General features: G+C 49.1%; 1 protein-coding gene across 5 annotated transcripts in view; it reads left to right on the top strand.

The window, feature by feature from the left end:
• shank1 (SH3 and multiple ankyrin repeat domains 1) overlaps positions 1-16,924 on the top strand; it is a 66,752-nt gene extending 49,828 nt beyond the window's left edge. Inside the window, exons 16-28 of one of the 5 annotated variants that reach the window (XM_047328342.1) lie at positions 2,577-2,659; positions 2,767-2,891; positions 3,265-3,400; positions 3,520-3,600; positions 6,134-6,142; positions 6,455-6,481; positions 6,607-6,663; positions 6,825-6,940; positions 7,098-7,221; positions 7,822-11,353; positions 11,592-11,600; positions 12,000-12,881; positions 14,033-16,924. In XM_047328342.1, the coding sequence (XP_047184298.1) occupies positions 2,577-2,659; positions 2,767-2,891; positions 3,265-3,400; positions 3,520-3,600; positions 6,134-6,142; positions 6,455-6,481; positions 6,607-6,663; positions 6,825-6,940; positions 7,098-7,221; positions 7,822-11,353; positions 11,592-11,600; positions 12,000-12,881; positions 14,033-14,120 (5,269 nt within the window). In that variant the 3' untranslated portion in view covers positions 14,121-16,924. Of the gene's footprint in view, positions 1-2,576; positions 2,660-2,766; positions 2,892-3,264; positions 3,401-3,519; positions 3,601-6,133; positions 6,143-6,454; positions 6,482-6,606; positions 6,664-6,824; positions 6,941-7,097; positions 7,222-7,821; positions 11,354-11,588; positions 11,601-11,999; positions 12,882-14,032 lie in introns of all 5 variants that reach the window. The other 4 variants (XM_047328345.1, XM_047328344.1, XM_035616590.2 and 1 more) reach the window with 4 other exon arrangements.
• Positions 16,925-18,143: the final 1,219 nt, after the last annotated feature.

Below are 18,143 nucleotides of genomic sequence, written 5' to 3'. Positions count from 1 at the left end.
CAATTAAAATGCATAAATCTTAAATTAGACCTAAATATTTTTGTGAATGTATGAAGCAGGTGAAGAGTGAAATATTGTGAAATAGTGTGGAAGTAACCGTGTGAACAAGCTGTCAGGACTTCTCAGTCCTGTGTGTTGTTCGTCCACTCGGCTGTGGACCGAATAGGAATGTGACAGAGAGACGGAGAGACGGCAGAGACGAGAGCGTGATGCACTCAGTGGACTGAATGAAACAGATCATGAGGGGGGGGGGGGGGGTGATTGAATAAAAAAATGAATGAATGATTGTAAAAGTTTTGCACAACAGGAGAGGAGAGGAAATACAGACTGAAGTATGGAGTAGGTGGGGCCGAGAGGATGGAAACATGAACGAGAAGAAAAGCGGGTGAGGAGACAGAGAGAGAGAAGGACGAACAGATGGAGTGGGCTGGGAGTATTTTGGTGCACGATGGGATGATCAGCATGTAGTTACAGAATGTTACAGCTGACACGTGACTGACTGACTGGCTGGCTGGTCGGACGACCTTTCCCATTCAGAACGGGACCAGAGTCCCTGACACCTCAGAGGTGCTGCTGCTCCTCAACTGGACCACAGAGGTCAGAAAAAAACCCGAAGCGGCCGAGCATCTGTCCGTGACAGATGTCAGACCTCTCGCGTTAGTAAGGACCATGGATGCATTACCGAACAGCCCTACTGGAGCTTTTTCCAAAAATCCACAGCGAGTCGCTGTCAAAGCGACCAAAAGGTCGTCTCTTTAAATCTGTGCCTCTTGTTCTTGGTGGGGCCCTTTCACAATAAAAATGGCACCTGTGTGTGATATTATAATATATTACACGATGAAGCATTAAAAGCTTTTATTGTTGTAACCGATTGAGGCGGATCTGCATTATATGCTCTTCTGTACTTAAGTCCAGTGGCTCTCAATCTAGGGACCTGGCCCCTCCAAAGGGTCACAGGGGTCACATCTGAGAAGGTATGACATGATTAATGGGAGAGAAAAGAAAGGCGGGGGGGGGGGGGGGGAGATTCTCTATACTGTTCTCATTTAAAAAAAAAAAATCTCTAATCCTTGCTCCTGCGTGAATTATTGGATATGTTCGCCACCATTTGGTCTTGAACAATTACTTAAATAAAACCCTCTGGGAAGTTTAGAGGGGAAACGTCTCTCTAACTGCCAGCAGCTCGGAGACATCTGAAACGTGACGAGAGACCTCAAGTGGAAACAGATTTTTTTGGTAAAAGTTCTCGTGCCAAAAAGAAGTTTAGAACTGCTGGTTTTAGTCTTCAACAAGTTTATGAAATGGTTTTTTTAAGTATCAATTTTTTAACCTGGTAGAAATCTATTTGTCAGCTAGATCTGTCATCAAAATAGAATTATAAAGTAGGAAAAAATAAACTTACTCAAAGTCCTAGTACCTCAGAATTTCTCTTCAGGTACAGTACTTGAGTAAATGTACTTATTATTATTATTATTATTTCCCGCCACTCTTTTTTTTACATATTTCCCATCTGTTCATGAGCAGAAAGCATTCCACAGTGTATCGACTCCACCTGTGAGACACACGCTGGCTGTTCTGTGCTGTCAGTGACTAATAGTGGACCATTACACCACTTGGCTCATGGTGTGGACCTTCTGCAGCGACTTTACCCTGCGTCCGGTTTTCTAGCTGTTGCTGCGGCAACAAGCAGCGACATCACGATGTACATGGCCGAGAAGCGTCTCTGGGCCCGCTGGCGAAAACATACAACCAACGAAAGCGCATAGCAACACACTTGAAACACAGAAGCAAAACTATTTAATGGTGATTAAGGTCCGATTGATTGCAGTAGATATGAATTGAAGCAGACGTACTGCCATCGAATCAGAACGGACGTTTAGAACGTGGTACACTTTGCATTAGTGCTTCTAATAATAATAGGAAGTTATAAAACAGCAGCATATTTAAAGGTACATAAATATACGCACTACATGACCAAAACCCATTGTTATGTCTTCACTAGAAATATATATCAAAATAAATCACATCCTCCCCATAAAATAGTTGAGGGTCTAGATGACAGGTAATGCTTTATTTTACACGTTGTCTCTCTTTTCTTTCTTTCTTGAAAACTCAAAAATAACAAGCAAGCGCTCAACAACTGCAGCAATTAACACTTCCCCCATTCCCATTATAAATAGAACCAAACTGCGTGGGCCCTTTATGGGAAATATCCCAGGGATTTACAGCGAAATAGCAGCTCGCGTGTGAGGAAATTATGAGCAGACTTTTCCAGGAAAATAGCTGGAAAATGTATCGATAATAAAAAGGGGAAGGGCAGCGTTACACCTATTTGCAATCAACATGATACATTACTATGATGTGGAGATGAGCGGACAGCCGGGGGACGTGTAGTCTGGGAAGCAAAAAAGTAAACAGCGGCAAGATTTTTACACCCGACTTTCCACACATCATCGCCGCTGAGCGTGGATACACGCGCAGTGATGTACAGAAGGTGTCCTCCTTGTCTTCTGTCTTTCATTGTCTGTCTGTTCCCGTTGTTTTGAACTATCTCTGTTTGTCTCCCTCTTTGCCAGTGACTACATAATCAAGGAAAAGACGGTGCTGCTGCAGAAAAAAGACAGCGAGGGCTTTGGCTTTGTGCTGAGAGGGGCCAAAGGTGAGAACACGTGAATTGCGCACCCTCCACACTCATTGATTTCGATCGTCAAGCTCACTACTAACGCGACCCTGCATCCTGCCGTGTTTCTCGCGGTGCGTCTCCAGCTCAGACTCCCATCGAGGAGTTCACTCCCACCCCGGCCTTCCCCGCCCTGCAGTACCTGGAGTCGGTGGACGAGGGGGGCGTGGCCTGGAGAGCCGGTCTCAGGATGGGGGATTTCCTGATCGAGGTACGCCGCCACGATTTACCGCTTAATTCGAGTCCAAAGCGCTGCCAGGATTCCCGTGGAGGTTCCAACCTCCTCACATTTAATTGGAAAATGTTTAAAATGCAGCTGGATCCTCAAACAGAAACACCAGCATGTAAAATATACTGTATATAAATAAAGACTTCAGGTGAACACATACAGTTTAATTTCAAGGTTTCTAGTAGTTTTCTAAGTCATAGACCCACTGGTAAATGTTTAGAAACGTTCTGAACGAAATGGTCTTCCGTCAGCCTTGTCTGTTAGTTTCCATCTCCTTTGCTGACGCAAATGTTATGATGAATATTCTGTAAATGCAAATCAGCGAGCATAAACCCACTCTGCGTCTCCGTCCCAGGTCAATGGTCAGAACGTGGTCAAAGTTGGACACCGGCAGGTCGTCAACATGATCCGGCAAGGTGGCAACAGCCTCATGGTCAAGGTTGTCATGGTGACCCGCAACCCCGACATGGAGGACGGCTCGAGGAAGAAAAGTAAGTCCGTTCCAATCTGCTTCACCCCGGGGGCTGGTGTCGCCAGGCGAAGTGAGCCTCGATCCTCGACAGCGTCACCGAACCACTGTTCTCCTTTGTTCCCCCTCCCTCCGCTCCAGTTCCCCAGCAGAGCAAGAGGCTGAGCACCCCGGCTATCGCCCTGCGATCCAAGTCCATGACGTCAGAGCTGGAGGAGATGGGTAAGAGACACGCAGTCTGCAAGGGAGATGTAAAGACGGGGTTGTGCTTTAAAGCTGAAGAGGAGAAAAAAAAAGTTAGCGGGTAGAAACAGATTGAGGTGATGACGACTGATTGAAACAGTGTGAAACCAGAATGTTGGGGGGGGGGGGGGCGGTTGTTGTTAAGAGATGTTGAAAGTGAGAAGGGGAGGAGAGCTACGGCTAAATTTAGAGACGGCAAGGAAGTAGCGAGGGAGGTAATGTACTTACTGAGTGATAGCAACCAAAAGGGGAAGGAGAGAAGAGGATTGGCTGCAGCCATGGATGACGCTCTCAATGCATTTCACTGTTCTTTCAGAGGTTCCACACTGTCACTTCCAGCACCCCCACTACAGGTAACCCCACCCGGAAAAACAGTGTCCCCATCCACCCTGTGACCCCGCTCTCACTGCCCGCCTCTCTTACCCCCCCCCCCCCCCCCCCCCCCCCCCCCCCCCCCCCCCCCCCCAACCCTGAACCCCACCACTGCTCCCTGGCCCACCCCTCAGCTTTGACCCCCAGCGTCCGCAGAGCAGCTTACCTCTGCTCAGCACACACACACACACACACACACACACACACACACTGACACAAGAATTTGTTGCCAAGGTAACACTGCAGGGGAATGAGAAGAGTTTCCGGGAGCCACAAACATCGTTGCAAAGTGTCTGGTCTCAAAATATGTCCGTCTTGCGTTCAGACCTCATTGTTGGAAATGTCTTCGATTCATATGGAAGAAATCACACCCTGGATGAAAATGACTGCGATGAGTAATTCTTTCAGAAGAAAAAAAAAAAAAAGAGCAACTTTGTTCTGCGTACTGTACGTTGCTATGGTAACAGCATTATGTTCGTCTTCGCTCACGCCATCTCTATTTGAGGCAGAATAGTGGGAGGAGAGTGCATGACGAGGGGTCAACGCCCCCCATTTGCACACCGGAACATTGGCCAGCGTTTTTTATTGGTGATTGGGTTTTTTTATCCTCCAAAACATCCAAGATTTCGAGGATGTACGAGCACTGACGACACGTGGGAGCCGCTGAAGAATGCAGTGTGCAGCTGGGGCTTCGTCAGCTGGCCTCAGATCTGGTGTCAGTGCCTTTTCTCTTACACTCGCCCCCCAAGCCTGTAAACAAAAAAGCAGCAGCTGCTGCGCGTCAGGATCCCCAGTGCAGATGTCAGCCCTTTTGCTTCATCCCTATCCCCCCGATCTCCTCCCCTCACCTGCCTTATCTCTGTGGTGTGCCCTCACCTAACCAGCACCAAGCATGAGCACTCTCACGAAACACAGGTTACCAGTTTCCTGAACCCCCGTGTCAGTGTCAGTATCAGTGTCTCTCCGACAAACGTAACGGTGCTGAAGCCGGTAAACATCACACACCAATTTTGAGACATAAAGGTAGTTGAGATATGGTCATATGGCCGCAATCATCTTGTTGGTTTGAAAATGGAGTAAACTAGGTGTCTCGTCTCTTTCCTGAGAATAATTGAACGGCGATATGATAGGTGTGAAGGTGCCACAGTGTTAGATCGACATGAATTGGTCAGAGTCATTTGATATCTGCTTATTACGTCGGCAGATACATAACAAACTGCAGCGCAGGAATGCCAAACTCGGTTAAGGGTCATTAAGAAAGCAGAGCTCTAACAAATTGATCTTCCAAATTATAAAATGTTCCACTTAGTCCAATAATCCAAGGGGTGCATATCAGTATTATTGTTATATTATGTTTTTTTTATGTTTAGAAAAAAAAGGCCAACATATTTTTTATCAGATTCTCCTTTAAAAGCCATGTATCAATATCAGAATCAACGTTTTAAAAAATCCATAATCGATTCAACTCTACCCAAAAGTGCATTCGTCAATGAATACCCCAAGTTCTCGGCGGCTTCATTTGCAGTCGGTGCGCCTTTTTTTCTAACTCCGGCCCTCTCGGCCTGTGCCTCCGTCTGGATCAAGGTGAGAGGAGCACAATGTGTGACGAAGCCGCGTCAGCCTCCGCCATATGCTCATTCAGAATGCCTTGGAGTTCATTTGGCTGTGACGCCTATTAAACTTTTTCGCCCCCTGTGCTTGGTGCAGTGTCCCGGTTCACCTAGAGGTCATGCTGCAAGATAACGAGGACAATTTAAAAATGCAAATGATCGTGTGCGTTTTTTTATTTAAATAGATTTGTTCGTATGAAATAAACCTGAGCTCCGAATCCTCTCGTGCTTCATTTAACCAGTGGACGTTAAGATTTAACTTCGCCTCAATCAAGCTCAATAAACGACAAATTATTAAATGCAGTGGCTTGAGTATGAATATGGCAGATGCCACCACGCCCCTGTTCAGGAAACACCAACTCACTCACGAGCAGTGGATGCGAACACCAGAGGGTCACCTTCAGTTCCTCCTCTTCACTCCCTTATGGACTTGTCCTTTCACTGTTCACTGGTTTGATCACTAACTCTGTCTTTTGCTTTGTCTCCTTTGTCCACACTCCACCGCGGACGGGCTCCTAACCGCTTAACAGTGGAGCGAGGTGGGACCCGGCTTCGGACTAATTCCACATTTGTGTGTGTGTGTGTGTGTGTCAGAGAGTGAGAGTGTGTGTGTGTGTGTGTGTGTGTGTGTGCAGCATATTTACTGTATCATATAAGTGTGCACGCCTCAGCTGTCTTTAAAAGCGTGGGCATGATGATGCACGTTCTTTTATATCGAAGATCGAAAAAGCCCGGTGAGGTGACTCAGTTTTTGTCAAGCTCCAGGGAATATGATTAGTATTCAGTGTAACAAACGCTATCGCACTTTTCACTCCTGCCAAAACTTAAGTCTCCTTTTGTCCTCCTTCCAGCTGCTACCCCTTGGAAAAAAAAATCAGGTATGCTCCGGCGCGCTATCGCCCAAAGGCCTTGTGTTTACAGTGTGTCTGTCCAGAATGACTCGGCAACCCGCCGCCCGCTCAGCCACTCACTTGAGCTTGTTCTCGCTCTCCTGTCCTTTCAGAATTCGAATCCTCACAAGTTACAGAGAAGAAGAGGACCGTCTATCAGATGGCTTTGAGTAAGGCAGCTCATGTTTGTCGGCGTCGCCTCCTCATCCACCTCCATTCGTCCCTCTCCGCCGCGCAGTTTCCCTCACTTTGTTGCCGTCCATCTTTTTCCCGTTTCATTGTCGCATGTGTGCCTTTCTCTTTCTCTGTCTCTTTTTTTTCTTCCTCTCAGATAAACTAGATGAAATTCTTGCAGCGGCTCAGCAGACAATCAGCACCAACGAGGCTCCGGGGACACGGGGACAGGGGCCAAAAAGAGACAGGGGGCGGAGTTTCTATGGCAATGAGGTGTGTGTGGTGAAACACACTGTGTGTGTGTTCATGTGTTGACTCTGAATGTTTTTTTTCCAACGGCAAAAGGGCAGCGTAACATTCAAAAACATGAATACGAAAGAAAGACAACTTGTGTTTTCGGTATTAATGTTTGTCTCTCTCACCATTTCAGTCAAACTACGCGGATCAGCCCGGGATGGGGATGATGTCGTCGGGGTTGGGCCTCGGCTACGACCGCGGACAGTTCACCTCAGGTCACGGCCCACCGCACGGTATGCTGCGGCAGAAGTCCATCGGTGAGGCTGTCTGTTTTCTTTTCCGTCTGCCCCTCTGTCCACCTGTCTGTCTACCCTCCGGACCGGCGGAGGTTATCACTGTGCTGAGCTGTTTGTCCGTGGCCAACAAATGTCTTTGTCTGTGGCCAAAATGTGCGCAAACCTGTTGAAAAAACCCAAACCTGTTTGTTTGTCTTATACTCACTCTACTACTACTTCCTATAAAGTCCCACTAATCTCCTTTTTTTTAAAATTCTGATGGCTTATTTTCTGCTTTGCTAACCTTCCCCCTTAAATAGTTTTGTGCTCTCTGGTGACCAATAAAAAAATGCTGCTGTGTAATGCTGTCCACTTGCTACTTGTTTGTGGAATATATATAAATATAGCACTAACTAATTAATATACTAACAGATCTAAGAATGGAGGACAGACTTGCTGGCAGGTAGATGGGCAGGCAGATTTGGACAGACACTCTCATGGATTACCCTCAGCTTTCCCTTCTTTTGGTTCCATTTTCCTCTATTCTCAATCTCCTCAGTCTGAACCTTCTGATCTTGCTGCCGTGTTTCATCCCAACATGTTTTTTGTCTTCTCCTCCCTTTCTGCATGCTGTACTTGCAGGGGTGCCTGAGGAGGAGAAGCAGTTCCTGCATCCTCCATCCGTGAAGTTCGCGCGCAGTCTGTCTGTGCCAGGCCCGGATGAAATCCCCCCTCCTCCCACCACGGCTCCGCCGGAACCTCCCTTCTCCTCCGCTCCGCCACTGGGTTGGAGAGCGAAGTCGTCTCAGCAGCCCTCCGTCTCCGTGTCCCAGTCCACGTCCACCTCTGCACACTACCAGCCCTACTCCCAGGCAGTGCACTTCACCCATGGAGGCAGGGAGAGGGCGGGTGGTTCCACCGCTGGCCCCAGTGGAGGAGCGGCGGACCACACAGCCTCATATGCACATGCAACTGCCCACACAGCTCAAAGCAGGACTGCTTCGCGGAAGGTTGCCCATACTGGGGAGCCTGTTGGAGCTGGCAGCGGAGCTGGTGGAGGGACAAAGGCGGCAGGACTTAGGAGAGGCTACAGCGCCGCCGTCCCCCCATCCAGCATTGCCACTGTGATGCCCCAGCAACAACAGACTACCCAGAGTCAACCCCAGCGAGCAGACCGCAGTACGGCTGGGGCTGGAGCAGGGGGCTCTAAAGGAGGAGCCCGGAGAGGTAAGGGTCCCCTGCTGAAGCAATCCAAGGTAGAGGACCTGCGCTTGGGCCAAGGTACCCTGGGGGGCAAAGGCTCGGTGGAGAAAAGCTCCATCCCCATCCCCACCATCATTGTCAAGGCTCCTTCAACCAGCAGCAGTGGACGCAGCAGCCAGGGCAGCAGTGTGGAGGCCGATGCTCCGGCACCAGGGGAGACAGATGAAGGCAAAACACCCCACGGTCCCCCTCCCTCCACTCCTGCGCCGCAGCCCCCTGCTCCGCCCTCGATTCCAGCGCCGCCGCCTCCATCCTTGCCTTCTATCCGGGCCCAGGAGAACCTGGACTTTACAAGCCAGTTTGGGGCCGCCATTGTCGGCGCGGCTCGCCGGGACAGAGAGCGATTTCACGAGGCCCGCAGAAAGAGCGCCTCCTTGTTTATGTCTGCCGAGGAGGACGTGAGTCTCGGGGGTATGAGTGATGTGACAAGGACTCAGGTGTCACAGCAACAGCTTAGTGCACAGGCGGAAAGCTCGTCCACACGACTGCGCCCGTCCAAGTCTATCGACGAGGGCATGTTCTCTGGGGATACCTTTATCCATCATACCCGCAGTATGCCTCCAGCCTTTGGTCTACCGGAGTACTCCTCATCTGCGCTGGACTATCAGCCTAAGTCTGTGCCTACTGACTTGTACACAGCAGCGAGTAGGCAGGCAGCACCCTCCTCATCCACCACCTTCATTCACCCTCTGACAGGCAAGGCCCTTGACCCCACATCGCCATTAGGCCTCGCCCTGGCTGCCAGAGAGCGTGCTCTGAGAGATGATACCAGGTACAGGAGGGGAACAGATCACCACTTCAGCCGCCAGATGTCGAGTGTGGTGTTCCCTTCGTCGACTGTCACCTCTCAGCCGGCGTCATCTGCCACTCAGACCTCCAGCTCCTCCTACCTCGTCACTTCGTCTTCTCTGGCTGCCACGACGGCCACCGTTGGCCGCCCTCCTTCGCCCAGAATCCTCAGAGGAGTTGGCGGCGTGTGGGGCGAGGAGGGCGGTGGAGGAGAGAGGGAGCGGGAAGGGGGAGGTGCTCGCGAGGGGCTACGAGTTCGCTTCTCCGAGGACAAAACAGTCCACACGCACCACTACCAGTCTCAGCCGTATCAGCCCACCTACAAGGAGAGGGAGCGAGAGCGGTCGAGGGAACGGGAGCGGTCGAGGGAACGGGAGAGGGAGCTGTCGACAGAGAGAGAGAGAGACAAAGAGAGAGAGGGTTACATGAGGAGGGTGGAGCAGGCTGCTGCAAACGCAGCTGATAGCGCCGCCCAGCAGGGGTCCCAGTCTCAGCAGCCGCGGAGGCCGACTTTTCTCAGGATGGAGAGTCAATCCGATGCCTATATATTGTCCCTCACCCCTCCCTCTCCTCCACCTATCGGTTCTCAGCAGACAGGGAACACTACCGGGAGCACTGGGACTGGCCTGATGGTTCTCCCTCCCCCTGCCCCCTCAGTCGATGTGGACGACGAGTTCGTCTACGCAGATCCCCTCCCACCTCCGTTACAGTTTGCCAACAGCTTTGACAGAGGAGGTTCAGGGTACGCCAAACACGGGATGCTCCCCAACAGCCTGACCTCCCGCCAAAAGCAGGTACCGCCCCCTCCACCTCCTCCTCCCCCACCGCCACCACCTCCACCCCCCCAGAAAGAACCATTCGTAAGTGGGTTTCCTGCTCATACACCCCTGCCCTCACCTCAGGCGGGGGACTCCACCGCCTCCAGCCTCACATCTTATGACAGTGAGGTGGCTAATCTGACTCAGTCCGCTCCCTCCCCCTCTCAAACATCGCCTAACCCGCCGCCCCCATCCTCGCCCTCTACCCTGCAGCCCACCTCAACTGCAGGACCTCCTCCTCCCCCGTCAGTCACACCACCGCCTCCTCCCGCCTCCTACCACAGACCCTTCTCCATGTCCCACCCCCACCACCTTTACAACAGCACTCACATGCCCGGGCGCTCTTCTCCCACGCCTCCCCTGCACACGGTTGCGCCTCCCCCGGCCTACCGTGGTCCACCAGTGCCCTCCTCCACTGCTGCCACCTCCGCTCCACTTAGGGGCACTGCCTCCCATGCCACGACCGCTAGCTGTGCCACTATAACCACCGCCGCTGCCACCACAACAAGCACCTCCACTCAGCTCTACCAGGAGCGAACACATGCTACCCATGCAACATCCTCCACCATCACGGGCAATCGTAGGACAGGGGATCACCGCCGCACTCCCCCTGCGACCAAGAAGGGAGAGTCCCAGGAGACGGTGGTGGACTCTGGGATTGAAGAGCTGGACAGCCGCAGCAGCAGTGACCACCACCTGGACAGCATCCTAGCCAGTGTCCGAAGTGACCGGCTGGACCGAGGCGAGAGGGGAGTCGGAGGACGTCTGGGAGGGGGAGGCGGGGAGTCGGAAAGGGGAGGAGATTTTCTGGAGTCTTACATGAGCTACTTGGACGGACAAACTTTTGAGATGCAGAATGCCACCGCGGCAGCCTCCACCTACCCAAAGATCAACAGGTACCGAGAGGGAGGTCGTTCTGGGGATCTCCACAGACAGACCAGCACTGCCCCTGCGTCCTTTCACTCCCACAGGAGGAGGGATGAGCAGGAAGACGACGAGGGCGAGGAGGGAGTGGGAGAGGATGAGAGTGGCCAGGACGGGTATGGGGTGCGGGACATGCAGACCGTGGGACGCTCCACGTCGCCGTACTTCGACAGGCCGCGCACCCCTGAGATGAAGCCTCTCTGGGGCGACGGGCAGATGACCGGCGACGGAGGCAGCCAGTCCGGGACACTGTTGGAGGGGAGGAGGATTTATCCGCCTGCATCCAGTATGAAGCCCAGCATCATCAATGAGCTGAGCAGCAAACTGCAGCACAGGAGCAGGGACAGCTGGAGCAGCCAGAGAACACTGAGCAGACACAGGTACGTACCCGAGAAAACGCTGGAGTCATGTATATTTTCAATGTCACATCACGGACTACATATCGTGCTGTTGTTGAGACACATTTTATCCATGTTGCACCTGTGTGAATACATCAGTGTGTGTTCAAGGCTTGCGTGAGAAACTGTCTGCCTATGTCTTGTGTGCGTGTTGTTGTGTCTATACTGTGTAAACTTGTCTTTTATTTCTCTGGCTCTTTCCATGTGTTTCTCTCAGAAGCAGAAACAGGTAATAGAGACACTACCACCATACTGACATCTGCTTGAATTTACTTCCTGTTGCGGGGCAGTGAGAAATGAGAGGAAACCATGATAAACTACACAATCTCAAATTGACAGGATAAAATAATTTTAATCCAGAGGTTCCAAAAATAGCTGGGTAATGTTTCCCTTAGTGTGCATCCATGATTTTCATAGATATATATTACAATATTGATTCCCAAGCTGGGAAAATCCCAGTATTACAGCAGCAGGTATCACACAACACACCTTACAAAATATACAGTATATACAAAAAAAAACAACAACACAGATGTAAAAAATTGCCAACTGTAAAAATCAAGTCATTGTTTTCTGGTTCCTGTCGTGCATTTCCTCTGTAACAGCTTGTCGCTCTCTCTGTCCGCAGATTCTCAGAAGACTCGGCCTCGGCTCTGAGCCCCCCCTCGGCTCGATCCCCGTCCCCGTCTCCGATCTCGTTGTCACAGCCAACGTTGTCCCCGTCCCCCACGCCCGCCTCCCAGTACCCGAACTGGGGGCGATCCCCATCTCCGCAGCCTTCGGCCGTCTCTCAGCCCCCGCGCTGTCATTCCCCGCTGTCCCCGACTTATTCCCCTTACCCCACCTCCCCCAAACACAGACCTGTCTACCGGACCAAAGCCCTGGAGTTCCAGTTCATCCCGAGTCGCGAGTCCCGTAAAGCAGAATCGCACATACTCCAGCGCAGGCGAGCACCCAGCCCCCTCATCTCCCCGTCAGAGAGGCCCAAGCTGGGCCCACCGCGCCCGTCATCTCTCCCACTCCTCCCCACCACACCCCTATACAGCGCCCTCTACGACCTCCGGGGCTCAATCACCCCACCATCACCCGGGAACCCTCTAGGGGATCCTTACTTCTCGCCTTCTCCTCCCCTGTTTGCCCCCTCTGGTGCCCCTCCTCCTCCGAACGCCGCTTTACTCGTGTCGCGATCCCTCTCTCCAACACACTTCCTGTCTGGGACCTCTTCTCCGCCCTTGCATCCATCACATACCTGCCTGAGTTACCCCCATCTACCGCCCCCCTCCCCGACAAAGCCGTTTGCCTCCAAGCCACTGCCCTACTGGACCAAGTACGACGTCGCGGACTGGCTAGGATACCTGAACCTGGCTGAGCACAGGGAGCGTTTCCTGGACAATGAGATCGACGGCAGCCACCTGCCCTCGCTAACCAAGGACGACTATCTGGACTTGGGCGTGACGCGCGTGGGCCACCGCATGAACATCGAGCGGGCCTTGAGGAACGTGATGGACAGGTACGGCTGCACAGTTCACCACTGCCACGACACACAGCAGCACAGGTGATCCTGAAACATGTCCTGGCAGGGCCATCTCAATTATTTGCAATATTTACAATTGACTACGTGCAAATTTCTCTCTGATTTCACTTTTTCAGAAAAAATTGTACTTGTACTTGTACTTGTACTACTGCAACCAAAACGCAATATTTGTTACATTAGCATTACAATATGTTTTACTTCTGTCTTTGAAGTAGCTCTTTATTTCTTCTTATTATTATTTATTATGTACAGCAAGATTCCGTTACAAAAATAAAAGGGCAACACTTTAATTGTTCCACCTTGTGGTAAATGTTACAGAAATTAATCACTAACGCTGCAATACACTTTATTTCCATAAAATAATTAGAGTAGTGCAATATAAAGAGAAACGTGTGTATATTCACTGTGCAGTCATCGAGTGATGATGTGATGGGGCTCAACAGTATTTTATCAAGTCTGAATGAAGATTTTTAGCTACAAAAAGGTTTTCAAAACAAACTGTACTCTGGAATAAAAGATACAACTTGATATTCAAGAATCTATCTTTGTCTGATGTTGATGAGAAGCGAGATGTAATGCTAATAAGACAGCTGGTGATTTGATGTTGATTTAGGGACCAATAAGCAGTCAGGCGTGACACTCAACACTGATAGAAACTACCAGTAATTAAATGTCAAATCTGAAAACCGTGGACATTCTGCTGTGTTGAAGGGCTGCGGGCCTTTCACCGCATATCTTATCACTGACGAAGAAGACATGGAAAACACCACAGTGAAAGTAATATTAATTCTACTACCGAGCACTCATCCCTTTTCAACTTATTTAAAAGTTCTGACCTTGGCATTTGTTGTTCCCTCCTTAATGACAGTGTTATCGTTCTACCTTTTTCCTGTGCCGATGCTTGTGGTGTTGGACAGAGGCAAAAGAGACTACACAGAAAGCGCGAATGAAAAGATTTCTTGAGGAATTTGTTGGCCGCTGGGATGAAACGAGTATATTCTCATCTCTTGGTATTTGATCAACTTGGAACCGGCTTCCTGGTGATCACACCGAAACACCATGCATGATCTCCTAACGAGAAGGAGCACTCATCACACGTGTCCTTTTGTCTGTTCTTCTGCCCTCAGGCTGTCCAGCAGCCCATTTCCCATTTCTGTTCTCTCGCCTCGGGACGGACAGACTGAGAGGAGGAGGGACGACGGGAGTCGGAGCTGAGAGGGAAAAAGGCGGCGATGAGAAAAGAGAGCAAAAAGGAAGGAAGGAAATGAAGGAGGAATCGGAGTCAATGAGGGAGGAAGACACAACTGCTGCTGTCCATGGTGGATTCACACGACAAATGAGGGGGGAACAGATTTCACACAGAGCGCGACAGAACGAGGGAGTCGAGTCCCAGAGGGGGCGATGGAAACACGGAGAGGGGGGGAATAAAGGGCTGACGATCCGTAAAGACACCGGCTGGCGCTCCCCTGGTTGTGGCAGGCAGATTTACACCCGTACACTCCCCTACATGCATGCACGGTCCCACCAGTCGACACACACAAACACCCCCTTCTCATCCAAAACGCATACGGAGACGGTCACACGGTGGCGGCAGCAGCAGATATTACACGAGTGTGGAATAGCGATTAAAAAGCCGAGATTTCTCGAGAGGAGCAATGAAAACGCCAGTTAGATTTGTATGGACGGGTGGAGGGGGTTGAGCCGGTTGTGTTAGAGTCGCGGGGTTGTCCTTCATTGTGCAGCCATCTTTGCCGAACAAGTCGTCTTTGCCCCTCAGCCAGCTGGTTGAATCCGTTCGAGCTGAAGAGTGAAACCCAAGAATATTTAGAGCGCAATCAATCACAGACCCCCTTCCCTGCGTGAGTGGAGGCCACTTTCCTTTTCTTTTTCTTTCTCAATCATGGAGGATGATGAGTGTAGCCGGGCGAACGGGCATGAATGTCTGCAGGAGGAACGAGGCCGTTGTCCGTCCATCCGTCCAGTCCTCATAACCTGCATCCTTGGTTCAGGCCTTGGTGGCTCGCTGACGTGTGTGTGTGTGTGTGCGTGCGGCTACGACGGGTCCACTGGTCGGGCTCTGTCCTCACTTGCAGGTCCTTGTGCGTTTCTCTAATAGCTCTTCATCATCTTAAGTCTTATAATGACACACATGATATACAGACTGGTCACTGTATCAAAAATTTGTAGCAAAAATAAGTGCCCAGACCAACAACAACAAGAAAAGAAAAGGAATACACTGATGTTCACACACACACACACACACACACACACACACACACAGGCACCCAAGTTATTATTATACATGCCTGCATGCATACACCAACATGAAGACACACACACACACATGCACACAAGCACTTAACCTGTGTTTGGGTTAGAGTTTATGGGACACCTTATATATATATATATATATATATATATATATATATATATATATATATATATATAGACACAATATAGGTTTGGATCCGAGACGTATACAGAAGGAGACGGACTGTGCTTTTCAAATGTTAGAACGGGATACGTGACGATGTGAAGAGAAGAAAAGAATATCCCTGAGGATTTTTATTCCCCCGGGGGGAAAAGACTTTTCCTCCGCGCCGAGGCAACTGTCGTGCACTCGCACAAGACCTTCTGCCCCCCCCCCCCCGAGGGAGGCTGGAACGGAGAGGGGAGGGGAAGAGGAAAAACTGCCATTTTCTTGCTCTTTCCCACCCAATCCCCCCTGCTCCTTCCAGGAGTGACCCCCCCACCCCCCCCTCCTCTCTGTGTCTCTCTCGCTCCCTCTCGACTGGATCCAGGAGGACACGAGCAGCCACGTGGCCGACGACGCGGGACCCGAGAGCCAACCGCTTATATCCGAATTTTAATACTATGATTGTTCTTACAATTTTTAAAACTTTAAAATGGGAATTCTGGAATACTGAAAGGAAAGAGATCTATTGTTACTATTTTCATCGTTACTCTCATCGTCCTTACTGTTATTGTGGCGTCAGAGAGGTTCCTGGTTCCCGCCCGACGACGTGCAGCCAGGGCATTTTCTGACTGTGTGATGAAGATAAACCTGTCGGTTATATAGTTGAATAAATATATATATATATATATATATGTATATGTAGGTATTTTTGAACTGAAAGATGCATAGTTATTTGGTGCGCTGTACCCCTCAACATTGCTTCTACGTGACGAGAAGCATTTGCAACTTAATGTGAAGCACACGTGTAGTCGCTTCCTCCCTACTGCCGTCGCGCTGTGAAGATTTATTTGAAATTAATCATTTACTTTGAGATTTAAAGCCTCAAAACGTGATCCTCTCTCACCTTTTCTTTTTCTTCTACGACTTAGATGTCACTTATTAATATGCAGATGCTTAAAAATGTAGCAACTGTAACCCCGAGGACACCCAAGGTACATGACATCTATTTGAACATTTAAACATTTTCCCGCCAATTCTGGACATCAGCCTCGTTCACCCATATCTGCGTCCTGCTAACCGTTCTTTTTTTTAAAAAATTGTTTTCTCATCAGCTTTACTGTACATGTCATTAAACCCTCACCGGTCCTGCTTTTCTCACTGTCGCTGAGATCAAATATAAGGGCTCTCTTCATGACACTCTCTACCTTGAACAACGCTTCACCTCTCCTGCTGCTTTTCGAGTCCTCGAACATATCAAACGTGCGTTTCACATCGGGGGGAATCGACCGACCGACCCCGCTGTCCTCAAGTCTATTTTTGCAAAGGAGATAAATGAGTTTTCATAGATCACGTCGCTCACACACACACACACACACACACACAGGCTATAAATGTGAATGAGCAAAGATCATCGGCGGGGGATTCGTTTCTGCAATCGCTCCGTTGCTCGTGGTCGAGGAAAGATTCTATTTTGTAAGGGGAATAGCAATAAGGACGATGAAAATAATGGTCACCTAATTATGGTTTTAAGATGTAAAAAAAAAAAAAAAAGAAGAAAAAAAAGTCTCAAAAGTTCTAAAGAATCTCTGTCTTCCAAATAACGTTGAACATGAAAAAGGTCAAATGTATTTTATTTAACTCTCCTGCTTTCTATACAGTTCGACCCGTTCTCTCCTGGCCTGCCCCCTTCCACTGCTCATGACCCGACAGCATCCAGAGCTCCACTCACACTCTCTGCTCATCGCTCTCATCGTCTTCTCGTTTGCACAAACCGCCTTCTGCAGTCGCTGCGTGCTCACAGCTCATTATCTATTACCAGCACATTATGCAATGACCCTATTTCCATTAGCAACTGTGACCTTTTTTTTTGCATTTCCCTTTAGAGGTTTTGACTCTTGGGCCTTAAAAAAGAAAAGACGGGGGGAGTATTCTGAAAGGGTAAATAAGCAGAATGTGGCTTCCTGTCCAAACTCGATCAGCAGCCAAGATTCTGCTTGTTTCCTATCAGGGATCCAAGAACGGTTAGCTAGTGTGAATAGGGCCGATTAATATCTTTGTATAAGAAATTGTGAAAAGAAATCTCTTGCTGATGCTCTCGTTTAGTGGCTGGTGAGAATTGCTTTTTTAAAATCCTTTCATTGCATTCACTAGCTGCGATTCAAGTGATGGCTCGTCGTCGATGCTGCCGGGAGACAAGTTTCAGATTAAAGGAATCGGTCCGACTCTATAGAAAGCATTTCTTTTTCCTTTAAGAGATCTTTAAAAATATAAAAATAAACGAGAGAATATGAACTGACGAACGGTTAACTTACAGAATATATATATGTATATGTTATATGCATATACACACGTTCATATAATCATATATGAATTTCAAATGTTTTAAGAGATAATAAATTGTTAGAATTATAATAAAGATACAGAAACAAATTTCTATTTTATGTTTTGTGATTTCTTCCTTTCTTATCCTTCTATTTCTTATTTCTCTTCTTTTCCCCATCAAATAGTTTTTTAAAATATGTGTTTGGTCGCGGCATAAAAGTGCACTGTTGAAAATAAATTATAAATATTAAATAAATTATATATATATATATATATATGAAGGGAAACAAAGACAGCGGAGTCCACCACTCATCACATCTGGAATGGGTCCAAAAACTTACTGCAATAAGTTTGTGATATATAGGTAGGTAAGTAGGTAAATAGATGCATAAACCTTTGTCATAAATCAAGTTCACGTCCCGTCAAAAATATTTTTTTTTCAATGTCCAGGCAGGGCAGCAAAGGGTTGTTCCTTTCTACAGATGTGGAACGAAGACATC

Source organism: Scophthalmus maximus, chromosome 17 (assembly GCF_022379125.1).
Source record: "Scophthalmus maximus strain ysfricsl-2021 chromosome 17, ASM2237912v1, whole genome shotgun sequence".
Lineage (NCBI taxonomy): Eukaryota > Metazoa > Chordata > Actinopteri > Pleuronectiformes > Scophthalmidae > Scophthalmus > Scophthalmus maximus.
Note: the sequence above shows the minus strand (reverse complement) of the source record. Positions and strands in the feature narration are given on the sequence as shown.